Consider the following 17,074-nt stretch of genomic DNA (forward strand, 5'->3'; position numbering starts at 1 on the left):
AAATAATACCAGGATATATATGCAGGCAGCAAACTATCCTGATTAACTATATTTTATTTTTAGACTTTATATTTTTGTGTCTCTTTTACCCTACCTTAAGCCTACATGTGTGAAATACCAAAAAAAGAGAGAGATGTTGCTTTCCTGATATTTCTCAAAGATGTACTGAGAGTTACACTTAAAATATTATTCTTCTGTCTTAATGTCATGTGTCATAGTTTCTGTAATTAGGACATTTTCACTACTGAGATACTCCCTAAAAGGAAATAACTGAGGTAAAGAAATATCAAACTTTTCTTATAAACATCCCAACACTTTTCCTAGTTTATCTTCCTGAACAAAAGTTTTCAGTCACATGGAGTACATAATCCTGTTTTCTCCCCATCAAGCATAAGGTGCAGAGGCTCCTGTGGTGCCAAGCATACAGTCACATGCCAGCCCAAAACCACAACAAAACAAGAGATTTCTCTCCACTCATTGAGACATTGTGCAACCCAGGTCCCATGTGAACACACTACAACTGCCAGCAGCAGGAAAAACCTGCATGTATGTGCAAAAGGGCTGGGATACTTGTTGCCTCATGTGGAGGAATGGAAGCCAGCAAGTGGACCAAAGAAAAGAGGAGCCCTGCTTCCCTATCCAGTGAGGTCAGTCTGATGCCATCACTAATTGTCAAAAGTAGAGAAATCTCCCTGTCCTGTTGCTTTCTGCTCCCTCTAATCCCTACAAGAATGCATAGTGGATAAACATCCATCTGCCCCTCCCAAATTCATAAAGGGTGGTATCTAATGGTGTCTCCTCCACTTACAGAAGGCATTCATCAATGAAACAGGGAGGGGAGGGAGGGAGAGAATATGTTGTTCCCCTGTAGCCTCCCACCCAATCTACTCCAGAGGGTCCCCAACACTCCAGGAGTGGCATGGGGGGCTACAGAAGGAGCAGGAATCATTGAAAATTGCCTTTCCCCCATGTTGTTGTTGTTATTTAAATGTATATCCTGCTCTTCCTCCCAAAGCAGCCCAGGGTAGCAACAACAAGCAATAAAATAATAACACCTTACCTTAAAAAAACCACATTAAAAACAATTCCAGTAAAGGTGCAGACTAAAGAAGATCTCTACTTATAAGCCTTGTTGAAAGAAGAAAGTCTTAGGCAGGCACCGAAAAGATGGCGCCTGTCTAGTATTTGAGAGGAGGAAATTCCAAAGGTGCCACCACACTAAAGGTTCAATTCCTATACTGTGTAAAACAGAGGCCCTCCCCTCACAGTGCAGTAATCAACTAGGTATATGGGGGTGGGATGATCTTTCAGGGATCCTAGTCCCAACTTGTATAGAGCTTCATACACCAAAATCAGCACCTTGACCTTAGCCTGGTAGCTAATTGTCAGCCAGTGCAATTCTTTAAACGCCTGGGTACATGCTGGCAATATTCTGCCTCAGTGAACAATGGAACTGCTGCATTTTGCACCATCTGCAGCTTTCGGACCAGCCTCGAGCGCAGCTGCACACAGAGCACATTGCAGTAATACAACCTGGAGATGTCCAGCACACGGACAACAGTGGTCAGGCTATCCTGATCCCAAAACAGCCCTGCTGTCTTACCAACTGAAGCTGGTAAAAGCCACTTTCTAGCCACTGAGATCACCTGGGCCTCTAGCAACAGAGATGGATCCAGGAAGACCCCCAGAATATAAACCTACTCTTTCGGGGGGGGGTGCAACCCCATCCAAACCAGACAATAGACAATTATCCGGACTCAGGAACTACCTACTAGGGATGGGGGAGAATATTCGCTAAATTGGATTTATTACTGGATTTTGACATAATCCCAAAATCCTCATTGTTGTCGAACTGGCATTGATTTCTTGCAGCAGGTCACAGCTGCCATCAGCACATGTTAAAAAAAAATCCACTCCAAATTGTATGCTACTGTTTTCGTAATCAGCTTTCCTCTAAGCTGATGCATTTTTAACTTAACTCAGTAGAACAAGTGCCTACAGCATAAGCATTTTCATTAGCATTTTTGTTAGCAATTACTTAATTTTTTTCACTGGAAAAAAATGTGCAAATCAACAACTGCGCAAGCAATCACGAACAAAAAAATGGTGGATTGGTACTGAAAGCCTGACTCAGAGAATTCAAATGGATTGGAACCAACTACCGAACCCCATGCCTTCCACCCACCCACAGTGCCAGGATTGCCAGGATTCAGAGTCAGTTTCTTGGCCCTCATCCAGTCCATTGTTGAGTCCAGGCACCAGTCCAGGGCTTGCATGGCCTGTCCTGATTCAGACTTTACAGAGAAATAGAGCTGGATATCATCAGTGTACTGATAACACCCCAAATCTTCTATTGATCACACCCAATGGCTTCATATAGATATAAAACAGCATTAGAGACAAGACTGTACCCTTCAGCACAACTGTCAGCTGGGTGAAAGATAACCACCTAATGCTATTCTCTGACACCAACCCAGGAGATAGGATCAGAACCACTGTAAAACAGTGCCTCCAATACCAATCTCACGTAGTCAGCGCAGAAGGATACCATGGTAAATGGTATCAAAAACCACTGAGAGATGAAGTAAGAATAACAGGGTTACACCCCTCCTGACCTTCTCCTGATAAAGGCCATCTATCAAGGTGACCAAAGCCAATTCAGTCCCATAATCAGGCCTGAACCCAGAGTGAAATGGGTCAAGATAATCCTTTTCATCCTAGAGCACTTGATGGATGCCTTGCATAAGCAGAGGGGAAGGGACACCATTAGATACCACTACTTTCTTGAATAAACACTAAAAATGGACACAGGAGTATACCCACATACATATATGAGTATAGCCATAAACATTTATGTTAAACTCCTCTGACATGGCTGACGGGTTGAAGTTGAAGGGATCTCTGAGTCAGAGTCAGGGACAAAGGGGATCCCAGGGTAGACTGGCATATCAGACTAAAATCCTGGAATGCTCATTAAAATTTCTAAAACCTGCATCACAGCAAGTTGGTTGAGAACCACAGTCTTATTTTTTCTTCTAGCAATTTCAACTTATTCTATCCATTTAAATCCTAAATTTGGAATATAATTCAAAATAAATATGGAATATATCCTTTTTTAAATAACAATAATAAAATCACCACACACTGTTCCTGGATATCAACCAATTGACTCTACATACTTTATATCAGATCCAATGAGGGAATGTCTCCTCAGCATGGCTCGTGCCTGTGCATTGGTTAAATTAGTGGTAGGTTCCTCATTAATAGATAGTATACAATCCCCTACACCAATTCGTCCATCACGACTTATGGAACCACCATGGATAATGCTGCGGACTATCATTCCAGAGCCATCTTTACTGGAACTTACTGTCATCCCTTAAAGAAAAAAAAATAAAGAAAATCAGTTTCCAGTTAATGTTAATATAAATATGGAAACAAATGCTGGCCTATGAACAAAACTCTGAACAGCATTCAACTTATGCCTTATACATAGTTTTTATTCTGCCAATAGCACAGCCAAACACACATCTACAGAGGCAAATTACTACCTACCCACCCGAAACATAAAATGTGTTTTTAGGATAAGGCGATTTTTATGGCCTCAACCTGAGCAAGGTACTGATATCTGTATTTCTATAAACCTTAGTTTCCTGGGAGCTGTCCAACACAAAATGTAGGCTAAAGCACCACCCCAAACTTGAGGTTCCTAGGAGCTACACTTTAAAATAGAGGATGGACTACAGTGCAATCCTATACATATCTATTCAGAGGTAAGTCCCAAATGATCCAACTGCCAGGAATGATACTGTATGTGAGGACTCCAGGGAGGGGACCTCACATCCCAACTGTGGAACACCATCACCTATGAGATGTGACTATTGCCAACGTTTTGCTTCGGCATCAGATTAAAACATAGTTATTAAGTCAAGCATTTGGAAATTGTTAGTGCTCACCTTGAGATTTTGTAGATGATGCTCCATAGTTTTATAATTGATGTTAAGTATAATTTGATCCATTCTTGCATCTGTTTAATGGATCTGTGATTTTAGGATACATTTTATTGTTCCCCACAGTGAAATCTTGTGAAGGGCAGGATATAAATATTTTAAATAAATGGGGCTTACTTCCAGGTAAAAATGTATAGAACTGCAGTCTTAATGTGCTATTTCTCATTCATCTTATGAAGTAGATTAGGCAGTCTTATGAAACTTTATTCACTTTCATAGAATCATGGAATTCTTAACTGAAGTGTTTACTAAAAGATGAAAGCAATACATTCCATTTATTAATTCCAAAAGCCCTAATGTCAAACTATTTGGAAATCGCTAATTCAGGGATGGGAAACCTGTGGTCCTCCAGATGTTACTGGATCTCCCATAATCCCTGTCCATTCGTCATGGTGACTAGGGGAACTTGAGCCCCAAAACATCTACAGGGCCTTCATTGCACATAGATAGGCTTGATATTACTGACTTAGTGAGATTTCAGACCATGTTGTAGCAAAAACAATAGAATAAATTCCATCCAATTAGCAAACAAAACAAAGCAATATGCCTGTGTTGAAATGTCTTTCTACTACCCTGAGTAAAACATATTCCTGGAGACAGCACATTTTCTATTATTGTTGATTCTGCCCTGAAAGGAAAATGCAGATTTTTAACACTACTGCTTCAGTCTAGACATTTTGTGGTTGTGAATAATCCAGATTTCCCACAGTGTACCACACTCTCAAGGGCTTCTTCAGGCTATTTATCAGATAGCTCTCTCTGGGGGTTAACTAGGCAGAAATGACAATAACAACAGCAGAAAAGTGGGTAGATACACTACCTAAACTTGAATTGCCTTTTGCAATAGTAATAGTCTTCTCAAACTTGTTTTTGTTTGTACTTAGGGTTACAGTATACCTCCCAGCATGCGTTAAGCTATTGTTTTCCATCAAGAATAAGTGATCCTGATAAGAAGAAAAACAGTGTCAGTTTATAGTGAGAAGTATCTGGAAAGCATTATTGGATTTTGTGTGATTTGTAAATTACAGATGGTTTCCAATCTGCTAGGCAGTCCTGCAATAACAAATTGCATATTTCTAATTTGCTCACAAAGGTCTTGTTTCCCTTTAAGTTAATATGACTAATCTAAAGGAAAAGAAGAAGTAACATGATAGTGTATTTGTAAAAAATCAGCATTTACACAAGTTCCATTGCAGCAAAGCAGTAAGATTAAATAACAATCTCCTTCACAGCAAGCAGCAGCAGAGGGCTGGATAGGTAGGCAGGAGTATATGCCAGACTTTATACCACAGCTTTCCTGCTCTGTCCAAGAACAAACTCTTGATGTGTGCTTGTGCTGCAGGTTAGCCTGACATGCAAGAATGAAAACTTCCTTTGTATCCCTGTACCCTTTCATTTTGGAACTCTCTAAAATGTTAGCCCTAACTTTCTACTACACAGAACAGTTTTATAGAATAGCAAGTTGTAGATGCTATAAAGACAGTCACAGCACATTCCTTTTAAACAGGTCTACATCACAAGCTGAGTGTCAACTGCAATCTACACAACTACCCACCCACTTCAGTTGCCTTTGGTTCACCCTAAACAAAAGGAACCTGTGGTGTTGAAAGGACACTTGGGAGGTATTATGTTGTAGGGTCATCCTGTTATTCCACAATTCAGCCAGGCCATCGAGGTTGACAGGGATATGGTGAGAGTTCATAAATCTAATAATATCTGGAAGTTCAGTTTTGTGATCACTGAAAATATTGACACCACTTTACAAATAAATTCAGAGAAAACCTTACTTTTCCAGTAGCATCAGGAAGCAATCTAGAAGTTAAGTTTGCATTGTGTGAGACTTCGGTTGCCAGCTGAGACTCTCTCCAAATGCTTGTGTTTTCATGTTCAATATGTTTCTTGAGAGAATGTGTTATTGGATCTTTTCTTGTCAACCCAGAAGGCTGTTCCACACATACATCAGCAAAAGATTTGCTTTCTCTTCCTCTTTGCATTAGTTCCACGGTGTACAGGTTTTGATCTGGTAACTGGTAACTGATTAAGGCATTTGAACTTTCTTTGCAAACAGTCTATCAAAAAATATAAAACCAGTTTACTTGAATTATATATGCATATGTTTCCTTTTTTTGTCTCAAATCAATCAAGAAACTTATAAAGTTGAGCAAGGAGTCACTGATCCTATCCAAAATTATGCAGTCAGTGCAATCCTTTGCATGTCTACCCAGAAATAAGACTCAAATTAGTTCAGTGGGATTTATTCCTATGTAAGTCTACAGCCGATCAGCAGAAGCCTATATATGTTTACTCAGAAATAAATCCCACTGTAAATTGCTCAATGGGGTATACTCCCAGGTAAGTGTGCCTAAGGATGCAATCTTCCGACCCAGTTTCTTAGAAACAAGCTGAGTGCTTAACTTTTGAGTAGATATACATAAGACTAAAATGTCAATCTCATAAAGAACAAGGTTTACTTTCAACAACTTCAGCATGTATGAATAATATCAACTATTCTGACCTTGACTATTTATAATTAAAAGAGCTAGACTCTTCTTCTAATGAAGCATTATTTGAATGCACATCTAGCAATAATGGAGTTAAACTAGAGCCCCACGCATTTTTAAACCAATCATTGCTTAAGCATTCCTCTCAAATTACTGAATCTGAGATAATAATGTTTAAAAATCCTTCCTTTACTTAGAATCATAGAGTTGGAAGGGGACTTGTAGGCCATCGAGTCCAACCCCCTGCTCACAGCAGGAAATCCACAGCTAGAGCATCTCCCGCAGATAGCTGTCCAGCCTCTGCTTGAAGACATCCAGTGAAGGGGATCCCACCACCTCCCTAGGCAGTTGGTTCCATTGCCGAACTGCCCTTACTGTCAAGAAGTTCCTTCTAATGTCCAATCTGAATCCACGCTCCTGCAACTTAAAACCATTAGACCTAGTCCTACCCTCTGGGGCAGCAGAGAACAAATCTGTACCCTCCTCTATGAGACAGCCCTTCAGGTACTTAAAGAGTGCAATCATGTCACCCCTCAGCCTTCTCTTCACCAGACTGAACATGCCAAGTTCCTTCAACCTTTCCTCATAAGACTTGTTCTCCATACCGGCTATCATCCTCGTCGCCCTCTTCTGAACCCGGTCAAACTTGTCTACATCTTTCTTAAAATGAGGCACCCAGAACTGAATGCAGTATTCCAGATGAGGCCTGACTAATGCAGAATATAGTGGGACTATTACTTCCCTCGACCTGGAAACTATAGCTCTGTTTATGCAGCCCAAAACAGCGTTTGACTTTTTTGCCGCAGCATCACACTGCTGGGTCATGTTCAACTTGCGATCCACTACAATTCCAAGGTCCTTCTCACACGCACTACTGCTAAGCCGGGTATTTCCCATCCTGTACCCGTGCATTTTGTTTTTGTGACCTAAATGCAGAATCTTGCATTTGTCTTTATTGAATGTCATTTTATTAATTTCAGCCCAATTTTCTAGTCTATCCAGGTCCCTTTGGATTTTATTCCTGTCTTCCATTGTGTTAGCTATCCCTCCCAGTTTCGTATCATCCGCAAACTTCATAAGGCTTCCCTCCACCCCATCATCTAAGTCACTGATAAAAATGTTGAAGAGTATCGGCCCCAGGACAGAACACTGTGGCACTCCACTCGAAACCTCCTTCCAGTCCGAAGCAGAGCCACCGACGACCACTCTTTGAGTACGGTTTTCCAACCAGTTGCGAATCCACCTGACAGTATTTCCATGTAGTCCGCATTTGACCAGTTTGCTAATCAAAAGGTCGTGGGGGACTTTGTCAAACGCTTTGCTGAAATCTAGATAGATGACATCTACAGCATTTCCACCATCTATTAAGCTAGTGACCCGATCAAAAAAAGAGATGAGATTAGTTTGACAGGATTTTTTCTTGACAAACCCATGCTGGCTCCTACTAATCACAGCATTGTCAACTAGATAGTTGCCAATGGACTCTTTTATTATCTGTTCTAATATCTTTCCCGGTATTGAAGTCAGACTGACCGGCCTGTAATTCCCCGGATCTTCTTTTTTACCCTTTTTAAAGAGCGGGACGACGTTTGCTCATCTGCAATCCTCCGGCACCTCTCCCGTTCTCCAGGATTTCTCAAAGATTTTGAAAGTATTAATAAGGCTCCAAAACAAATCTACATTTAAAACTGTTCAAATAAATGACTGTACTGAAACTTCAACGTGCCTCTTATATAATGGTTGCTCCCTATCTTGCAACTGTCTTCACTTCAGATTTGGATCCATGATTTGAAGATACAAACACACGGGCTTCCTGTGCTCTTCTAAGAAGGGAAACACTTATGAGGATATTCCCTACTTCATATACTCCTCTGATTCTAAGAGAGAACAGGGAAACACCTCTCCACGCATACACAGAAGACACTGGCTCACAGTCATTGCTTTGCTCTTTGTGCAGCTATTTTTATCTCGACAAAGTGAAATATGAAATGCTACCAAGTCTGAGTGCTAACATTCCTCTCTAACGCTGCAATCTTACACCCATTTACTTGGAGGGCTGAACTCAATGGGACTTAACTTCTGATAAGACATCTACAGGATTGCACCGTCATACTGCTTGATGAAAAATGAAAGAGAGACGGCAGAAACACCAATGTGAAGTCTTCTATAAGACCAGATGTGTTACAGAATGTAGATTTCCCAGCATGCATTCTGTCTAATCCCTTTAAGTAACAATTACTAAGTTAAACAACGCAATCTGTCTCACTGGCACAGCAAAGGTACATTCTGTTGTGGATTAGAAAATTCCATTAGGAGATGGCCATGGCCAGTAAGGCTGAAATACATTTCAGAAGGGATATAGCCAGCTGGTGAATCTGAGGTGTAAAACAAGAGCAACTCCTCTTTTCACGAATATACACTGCAAACCAACCAATAAAACGAATCAACACCACTGGCAATGATAAGCCAGACCCACCATGAGTATTGAAAGAAGTACATAGAATTATTCAAACTTAAAAAAACATAATTAACAGATTGCCAAGAAATGAAGGGAAAAAACTTAATATGGGAAAGAAAATAAAAAGACACCATCAAGCTAAAGAAAGGGATTGTATACGGGTATGGGATCAACACATTCTAGAAATATCTTGTCCTTTATGGTTGATTAGATTTGAACATGATGGTGTCTTGGTGTTAATTTTAGCATAATTGCTAGACCTCATTTACTAAAGAGACAGAGTAACTAATTGCTAGCAATTAAAGATATGAAGAAAATGCATAATGTTTTACATGGCTGAAATGTTACATACGGAGCAATACTTCATTACTCTTATGTAAACCTTTTTGAAAATACACCATAATTATCAAGATATATTTGAACCATTTTTTTAAAAAAACAAGAACATCTCAAAATTATATTGTCCTTCCAAAAACACAAAATGCAATTGGTCTGTTGAACATTTGGTCTCCAAAAATCAGAAAAGTGTTCAGTCAACACTTCTACCTAAATGAAATTGCTCTTTAATCTAATAACAAACCTATGAACAGATGGAACCAACTGTGGCAACATTAGTCATTGCTACATTCAATACAGGAGCCAGACACAAACATTTTCACATTCAGTGTTTATCACCATCAATAAAATGATCTTTTTTCTCTCTTTTTACCTTGGGAGTTGAAGAGGGCAGTGAGAGATTATACTTCAGATCATCGGCACAGGTGCTGCCATGCAGAGCTGAAGACTGGAAGGTACCATCAGTGTCTGGGGAATACTGCGATTCAAAGGTGGATTCCTCCACTAGATCTGCCTCACTTGAGTCCACCTAACAGCAAAGGCAATTTAATCAATCTGGCTATCTGCTACATTCACATAAGACCTATACATTTGGATCTGTGGATAAATATTTCCTTGCTAAAAGGTAAAGGTGTCCTCGCACTTATAGTGCGAGTCATTTCCGACTCTTAGGGTGACGTCTTGCAACGTCTACTAGCTTGCTACTGAGCTTTATAATATTTTTCTTTTCTGTTTCCTGCATACAAGATCTTTTTGACATACAATGAGTCTATTTCCATTTTCAACTATGTTTCCATAACCCCAGATTCAATACTGCACATGTGTTATCTGAGAACATAATTTGGAACTGAATTTGCAAGTATATAAAATGACAGATAAGTGGTGTTTGATGCCAGGGAAAAAAGATTTCATGTCATTTTCTAACTCTGAAAAAAAAAATCTTATCCATTGTTGAATTTGAATGTTGTGCGTCCTTTAAGCTTTTCTAAATAATCTATTTTTAAAAAATTAATAATTTTCATTATACAAAGCTATCTACCAAAATTTTAATTTTATTTGCATTTTTTTAGAAACATATAGAACAAAGTTTTTGTCCAATTTCAAGTCTAGCACACTTCTTACTGAACTAATAGTGATTCATAAAAATATATATTTCCTGGAGAATAGTATTACAAATTCTGCATTTAAATGACATCACATGGTGGATGCATTTAATCGGCCTACTGAAACTCAGAAGTGGTCAGCTTTGGCTAGATGATTAAAGTTTATGAAAAATCAATCTAGCTTGTAGACAAATTGTATAGTATTCACTCCTGAAACACAACATACCATGAACTCCCCCCCCAAAAAAAACCCCCACTGTGTAATGTGGTATTCATAGCCCCTTACTCATTCTGTAAATGCCATTAGTTTCATACAGGTGGATGACAGCCTAATTCTATGTTTGTTTACTAATAAAAAATCTCACTGAATTCTGCTACTTATTCCTAAGAAAGAGCATAGGCTTGCAGCCTTAATTTCCTTTGACTGTGTAGACACACGATTCTCAATAATGTGCAAACATATTTATTTTTGAAATATAATCCAAGGTGCTGTATTGTTTTCCTGTCAATAAAATGCATTTGGATAGATCATCTACTGTATAATATGTAGATACATGTTCTGACATCAGCACCTTGACCCAATAAAGCAACAATCTTAAGGAAGAAAAAAGAAACTTAAGCAATTACAACATCAAGGCTGTTTCTACACTGATGCTAGACAAAAATTTGTTCAATACAAAAACATAGATTAAAAGGGTTTTAACACATTATCATGTTAAGGAAGTGGCCACTAACCAGAGCCAGCTCAGCATGGAAGAGGGCTGAATCAGCTGGTCCTTCCTCCTCAAAGGACTGGGCCGTGTAGAAAAAGGAATCTTCCTTAGTAGAAACATAGCCCTCTTCTGGTGAAAGCTGCAGAAAGAATGAAGCTCTTGAGTTGGATGGTGGCTAGTGTCCATGACATGCAGCATAAGTAATGTTAAGGGAATTTTAGAAAGATGAATGAATGGGGAGCTCAGAAAAGAGATGGTTACAAATAGCATTATAATCTATTTGTATGATTTACAAGGCTAGAAAAAGCAATGAAAAATGAAATGCTGATGCCCATGAGTTTGAAGTATTCTTTTAGCCCTACAGAGGGGTGGTACATAATACTCTAATCCTCGAGTATTTGGAATTTGGAATGTTTTCACATCCCTGATGGTAATTTATATTTACTTCATTGTATTTTTCCTTCATGCACCCAAAAGCCTGATTATTAATGCAGCTGAGCCTAACAAATTGGATTTAAGAAGTCTCATGGATTTCAATCCCACTTAGATTCTAAACACAATTGGGCAGCATCCAACCAGCGTGTCCCATCAGCACAGGGATTGCCCCCGTTCCCAACCCCCATGTGTCCCTCACCCTCCCCAAATCTGCTTTGGAGGGTTGGGGGAACTGCAGAACAGATTTTAGGGCCATATGGGGGGGGAAGGGAACTCCTGTTGAACAAGACAGAAATCCTTGCACTTAAGGAATCTGATATAGAGCTACTTTGGATAAAACCTGTTTGCAATAAGGTCCACTGAACTTAATAGTGATGGCTACCAACTTGGATGGCTTTAAAAGGGGATTAGACAAATTCATGGAGGATAAGGCTATATTTTGCTACTAGCCATGATGGCTATGCTCTGCCAACGTGGTCAGAGGCAGTAATCATCTGAATACCAGCTGCTGGAAACCGGAGGAGGGGAGAGTGTTCTTGTGTCCAGGTCCTGCTTGTGGACTTCCCATAGGTGTCTGGTTGGCCTCTGTGAGAGCAGGATGCTGGATGGGATGGACCACTAGTCTCATCTAGCAGGCTCTTCTTATGTTCTTAATAGCACTTAAGTCCACAACATTGTGGTTGGAGTAGGAAGTAAACCAGGTTTTCTATTATTATTATATTTATATCCCATCTTTCCTCCAGTGAATCCAAGGCTAAATACACAGTTCTTTTCCCACCTTTTAACCTCACAACAGCCCTGTGACGTAAGTTGGGCTCTGATATGGTGGTTGAACGAAGGTCACCCCATTGAGCTTTACGGCTGACTGAGGATTTGGATCTGTGTCTCTCAAGTCTATCTAACACTCTAATTACTCCACCACACTGGCTTTATTACAAGGCATGGTTTCCAATGAGGCCTACTGAAACTGACTTGACTAATGTAAGACCATTAATTCCAGTAAGTTTATTTGAGTATGACTTAGTTGGATACCATCCAATGAATTCTACCTAACTGGCTTGTGAAGACACTGAAAGTTTTCATAAACTTGCCATAAATGCTGCTTTCCCCCCATTATTACAAGTTTCAACATAAACAATTTCAATAAGAAATTATTTGTTCCAAGTACTGTATAAATGAAACACATTATTATTTATTGAAATTGTAATGAAAATCATTCTTACCACAACCAGTCATTATTCATCCTATATTACTGACAGGATGCACGGCCCCATCTAATAGACATTGTTTGAGGTCTAAATGACAATTCCAGACATTTTGAAAAAGGGAGAAAAAACACAACAACACAACCCAGCCCTTTTTACACATAAGGTTATAGTCTTTGAAACCAAAACTGATATATGAAATGGATCTGCCTAAATAGATCTTACAATTATTCAGGGCTTTGGTAGAAGGACATCCAATTTAGCATTTCCAAAAATATTTTACATATTAAAACAAAATGATTATATATTAAAACCAGGATGGCCACTCCTCTTCACATTAGTGAAGAGGAGGCTACATTGGAAGTAGCCAATGTAGGCTACTCTCAAACAAAACACCTTACCCAGGGGTCAAAACAAGATGCTATTGAATAACTAAACTGCCTTCATGAATCTCAAGTACAGATTTTTATTTTTTTGATATCAGACTTACACATGTCTGACCTTTAGATGACACACCATAGACACAACTCTTATTAAATCACTTAAAGCAAAATGAGGTTAATTAACACATTCCACAGTGAGACTCCTCAGCTACTGGGTAAATAAATGCAAGATATGCATTTGTGAGCAGACCTGTAGGGTTTCTTTGCAAAATATGAAATATAAATATGTAAAACTAACTTCCTTACAGGCAATGGCTTTGCAACTCCTATCCTAACTGTTCCCGCTGGTGCTCCTTTCAGCGCTTGTACAGCTTCCTCCAGGCTACCATTTTCCAAATTGATGTCATTCACATACATAAGTCTGTCTCCAGGGAGAAGCCTGCCATCTTGTTCAGCCACTCCCCCAGAAACTAGGGAACGGATCACAATTACTGTATTTGCAGGATCCACAGGGTCCTTAATAAAGAGGGAAAAGTGAGGACAAAAACACTATACATGTATTCTCATATTTCAAAATAATAAATTAGAAGCACATTTTGCCCATGTGAGAGGGTTTCTAAGGTCTTTTCCAGGTGCAAATGACCCTGCCCTAACACTAAAGTGAACACTGAAATTCCTGTTTGCCTGGGAGATTACATAGCAGCTACCAAACAGCCATTAGATGATTTCAATTGTGCTTTATACTATAGTAAATAAAATACTTGAAGAAATAATATAAATTATGCCCACAAAAATCTTTTTTTCTCCTTCTTGTTATCAATGGGCATGTAGAACATCTTTAGCTAAAAAATGGACAGTTTCAGGTAGTGATCAATTGAAAGGCTTCCAATGCATATATGCTTCCCTATAATTAAACATACTTCTTTATACCCACCCACATAATATCAAAACTTAGTGGAAATATAATATTATTTGATCCTTAACATGTTTATGTAAAAGCACTTTAGGATACACAGTTCAAGTAAACCTAAGAACCACTTTATTGATCAATAAAAATAAAAGAAACAAATTATGAATAAAAAAAACCCAAACCCTCTTTATATAGGTAAGATCTAGTCTAAACATTTCCACTGGCTCCTTCAATAGTCCAGAATAGTCAGGCCAATGGATAATATCCAATGTAAGTCATACTCAGAGTAGGCCCATTGAAAACTATGGCCATAAGACCATAGATTTCAGTGGGTTTACTCTGAGTATGACTTAGTTGGATATCAACCCATAATAGTTACCTCATAAGCATTATAAAGTTTCACTATTTAAAAGTCTTATAAAAGTTGTGACATATCCATTAGCTACCGGGCTAAGTTCAAGGTTCTAGTTTTGGTGTAGAAAGCCCTATGTAGCTTGGGACAAGGATAAATGAAAGACCATCTTATCCCTTATGTACCCAGTCAATCACTGCGCTCTGCAGGTGAGGGCCTCCTGCAGATACCATCTGGCACCTACACTTTGGAATTCCCTCCCCTTAAATATTAGACAGATGCCATCTCTGTTATCTTTTCAGCGCCTACTGAAAACCTTCCTCTTTCAACAAGCCTTTTAAGTAGAGACCTTATCCCAGTCTGCACCTGTGTTGGAATTGCTTTTTAATATGTTTTTAAACCTTTGCCTTTTTCTTTTTTTTCCCAAATGTTTTTAAAGTTTTAATTTTTTTTTTTAAGATGTGTTGTTTTAATATATTTTAAAGTCCGTATTTATGATATTTTAAAGTGTTTTTAGTGCTTTTATTTGCTGCCCTGGGCTCCTACTGGTAGGAAGGGTGGGATATAAATATAGTAAGTAAGTAAGTAAATAAATAAAATCCAAAATTGCCAGTCTTACAAGCAGTTCCTGAGGCACTGAGTAGGGGAAGGAAGCCTTACCCACACCCTCCAAGATCCAATACTTAATTCATAAGGATCACTGATGAAACTACTACCAGTTTGTCAAGATCACCTTCTTGTATCATAAAATATCTGATCTGATTATTTTACCCAGGCATAATACCAAATCAGGCTATGTAATGAGGAAGGACCGTAGTTCAGTGGTGGAGCATCTGCCTTGAATGCAAAAGGTCCCAAGTTCAATCCCCAGTATCTCCAAGTAGGGCTGGGAGATACTCCTGCCTGAAACCCTGGAGAGCAACTGCCAGTCCGTGTAGACAATACTGAGCTCGATGGACCAATGGTCTGGCTCAGTATAAGGCAGCTTCCTATGTTCCTAATGGCGGGAAATCAAGCTGTGCAATATCACAGTTTATGATTCTAGCTCAGGAGATTACCGAACTCCTTCAATGGAATGGGACTCTGCTTCTTCAGAATACAATGGGGATTGTGTATTTGAATCCTTCCATCAATTCAAGTAGTCCCAGTACATGGAATGCTAGGCAGATTTACATATCCAAACTTCTAGCACCATTGACTATGTGCTGAGATCTCCCAACTTTAAACCTATCTTTTATTATGAATCTAAAGTGATATAGAGAAGCTGTCTATGATGGCAATGTGAGGAACTTTATTCCTTTATTAATGGCACAAAGGCTGCAAAGAGCAGCACAGAAATTATCAAGTTTTACTGGCCAAGCTCTGTAGCATTAGGAAAAGCAATTTCACTGTTAGAGGTGAAATTAACAAGATGTCTCAACTCATTTTTATTTATTTATTTAATTAATTTAATTTTTAAACCGCCCATAGCGAATAGCTCTCTGGGCGGTGTACAAAAGATTAAAAGTACAGAAATACAAAATATCACAATAAATAATTTCAATTTTAATTTCAACTTTATAGTGAAAATGACATATCATTGTAAAGGTGAAGGGAAAGCATGTCAATTTCACCACTACCCTTTGCAGCTTTTGTGTATCTTGTACAAGGTATTGCACACTGAACCAAATCTTTTTTTTTTCTCCTTTGAACAGTATGTGTCTAGTCACTGATAAAAAAATATTATCTAACAGAAATAGAATCAGACATAAACATCCAGGAGCATGTCTGCTCCAGAGGACCTGGCATTTCTAATCTGTGATGACTCATATGAACAATTATGCATAGTCACCTTAATAAATGATAATCGCTATTATTATTTATATAATGTGTAGATCAGTTAAAACACTGAAGAATGTGATGGGGATCGTAATGCAAGCTGACCTTCTACAGAGATCACTGTGCCATAGAATTAAGGACCAAGGTCCTGTTAAATGAATGATGTTCCATAAAATTAGTTTCGTAAGTTTGTTTACTTAATGTAACATATTTGACAGTAAGGTCTGGTATTTACATTGCTTAAAGGGACAGAATTCCCCACAGTCAATACTCCCTTTCTGTGAAATAAAAAAAGCAGTTCAGAAGTTACCTGGTAATCTAATATGCTAAAGCCAAGTCCCATGCTCCCTTTCTCTAGCTCAATTTGCTGTATGTTTGTTTCCCACATAGCCAAAGATCCTTGAACCTCATCTGCACTCTGGCCCATATTATCCATTTCCAAGTTAGCTTCCTCCGTCTCTGAAGAGCCAAGGAGTCCGCCAAGATCTATAAGAGACTGGAAAATAAAACAAAATCACATTCATAAATAAAACTGCAAACATTTTGCTGACACAAATTATTTACCATGCACACCATTATTGCTAGATTACTTTCCACTGTATTATTTATTTCAACAATGCATACACTGCTTAACACTGTAGTTTCTAAATAGTGTACAATGAGGTTACAAAAGGGATACAACAGGGATAAAATGAGTTAAAATAACCATAAAATCATAAAAGTTTACTTTATATATATATATATAAGTTCAATAGGAAGGAGGCCTATGTGATCTCAGCAAGGGGCGGGTTTCACAGAATTAAGCCTTTAATATTGAATGTTATTTGAGTAACTGATATACCATTTGTAA

The 17,074-nt window shown here is 38.7% G+C and overlaps 1 protein-coding gene across 33 annotated transcripts in view; it reads right to left on the reverse strand.

Moving 5' to 3' along the window:
* MPDZ (multiple PDZ domain crumbs cell polarity complex component) overlaps positions 1-17,074 on the reverse strand; it is a 179,347-nt gene that overhangs the window by 83,180 nt on the left and 79,093 nt on the right. For all 33 annotated transcript variants that reach the window (XM_061629886.1, XM_061629896.1, XM_061629870.1 and 30 more), the window contains 7 exons: positions 16,535-16,720; positions 13,451-13,660; positions 11,144-11,260; positions 9,679-9,834; positions 5,798-6,079; positions 4,831-4,954; positions 3,180-3,378 (listed from right to left, as the gene is read on the reverse strand). In XM_061629886.1, the coding sequence (XP_061485870.1) occupies positions 3,180-3,378; positions 4,831-4,954; positions 5,798-6,079; positions 9,679-9,834; positions 11,144-11,260; positions 13,451-13,660; positions 16,535-16,720 (1,274 nt within the window). The remainder of the gene's footprint in view (positions 1-3,179; positions 3,379-4,830; positions 4,955-5,797; positions 6,080-9,678; positions 9,835-11,143; positions 11,261-13,450; positions 13,661-16,534; positions 16,721-17,074) is intronic.

Source organism: Rhineura floridana, chromosome 1, assembly GCF_030035675.1.
Source record: "Rhineura floridana isolate rRhiFlo1 chromosome 1, rRhiFlo1.hap2, whole genome shotgun sequence".
Lineage (NCBI taxonomy): Eukaryota > Metazoa > Chordata > Lepidosauria > Squamata > Rhineuridae > Rhineura > Rhineura floridana.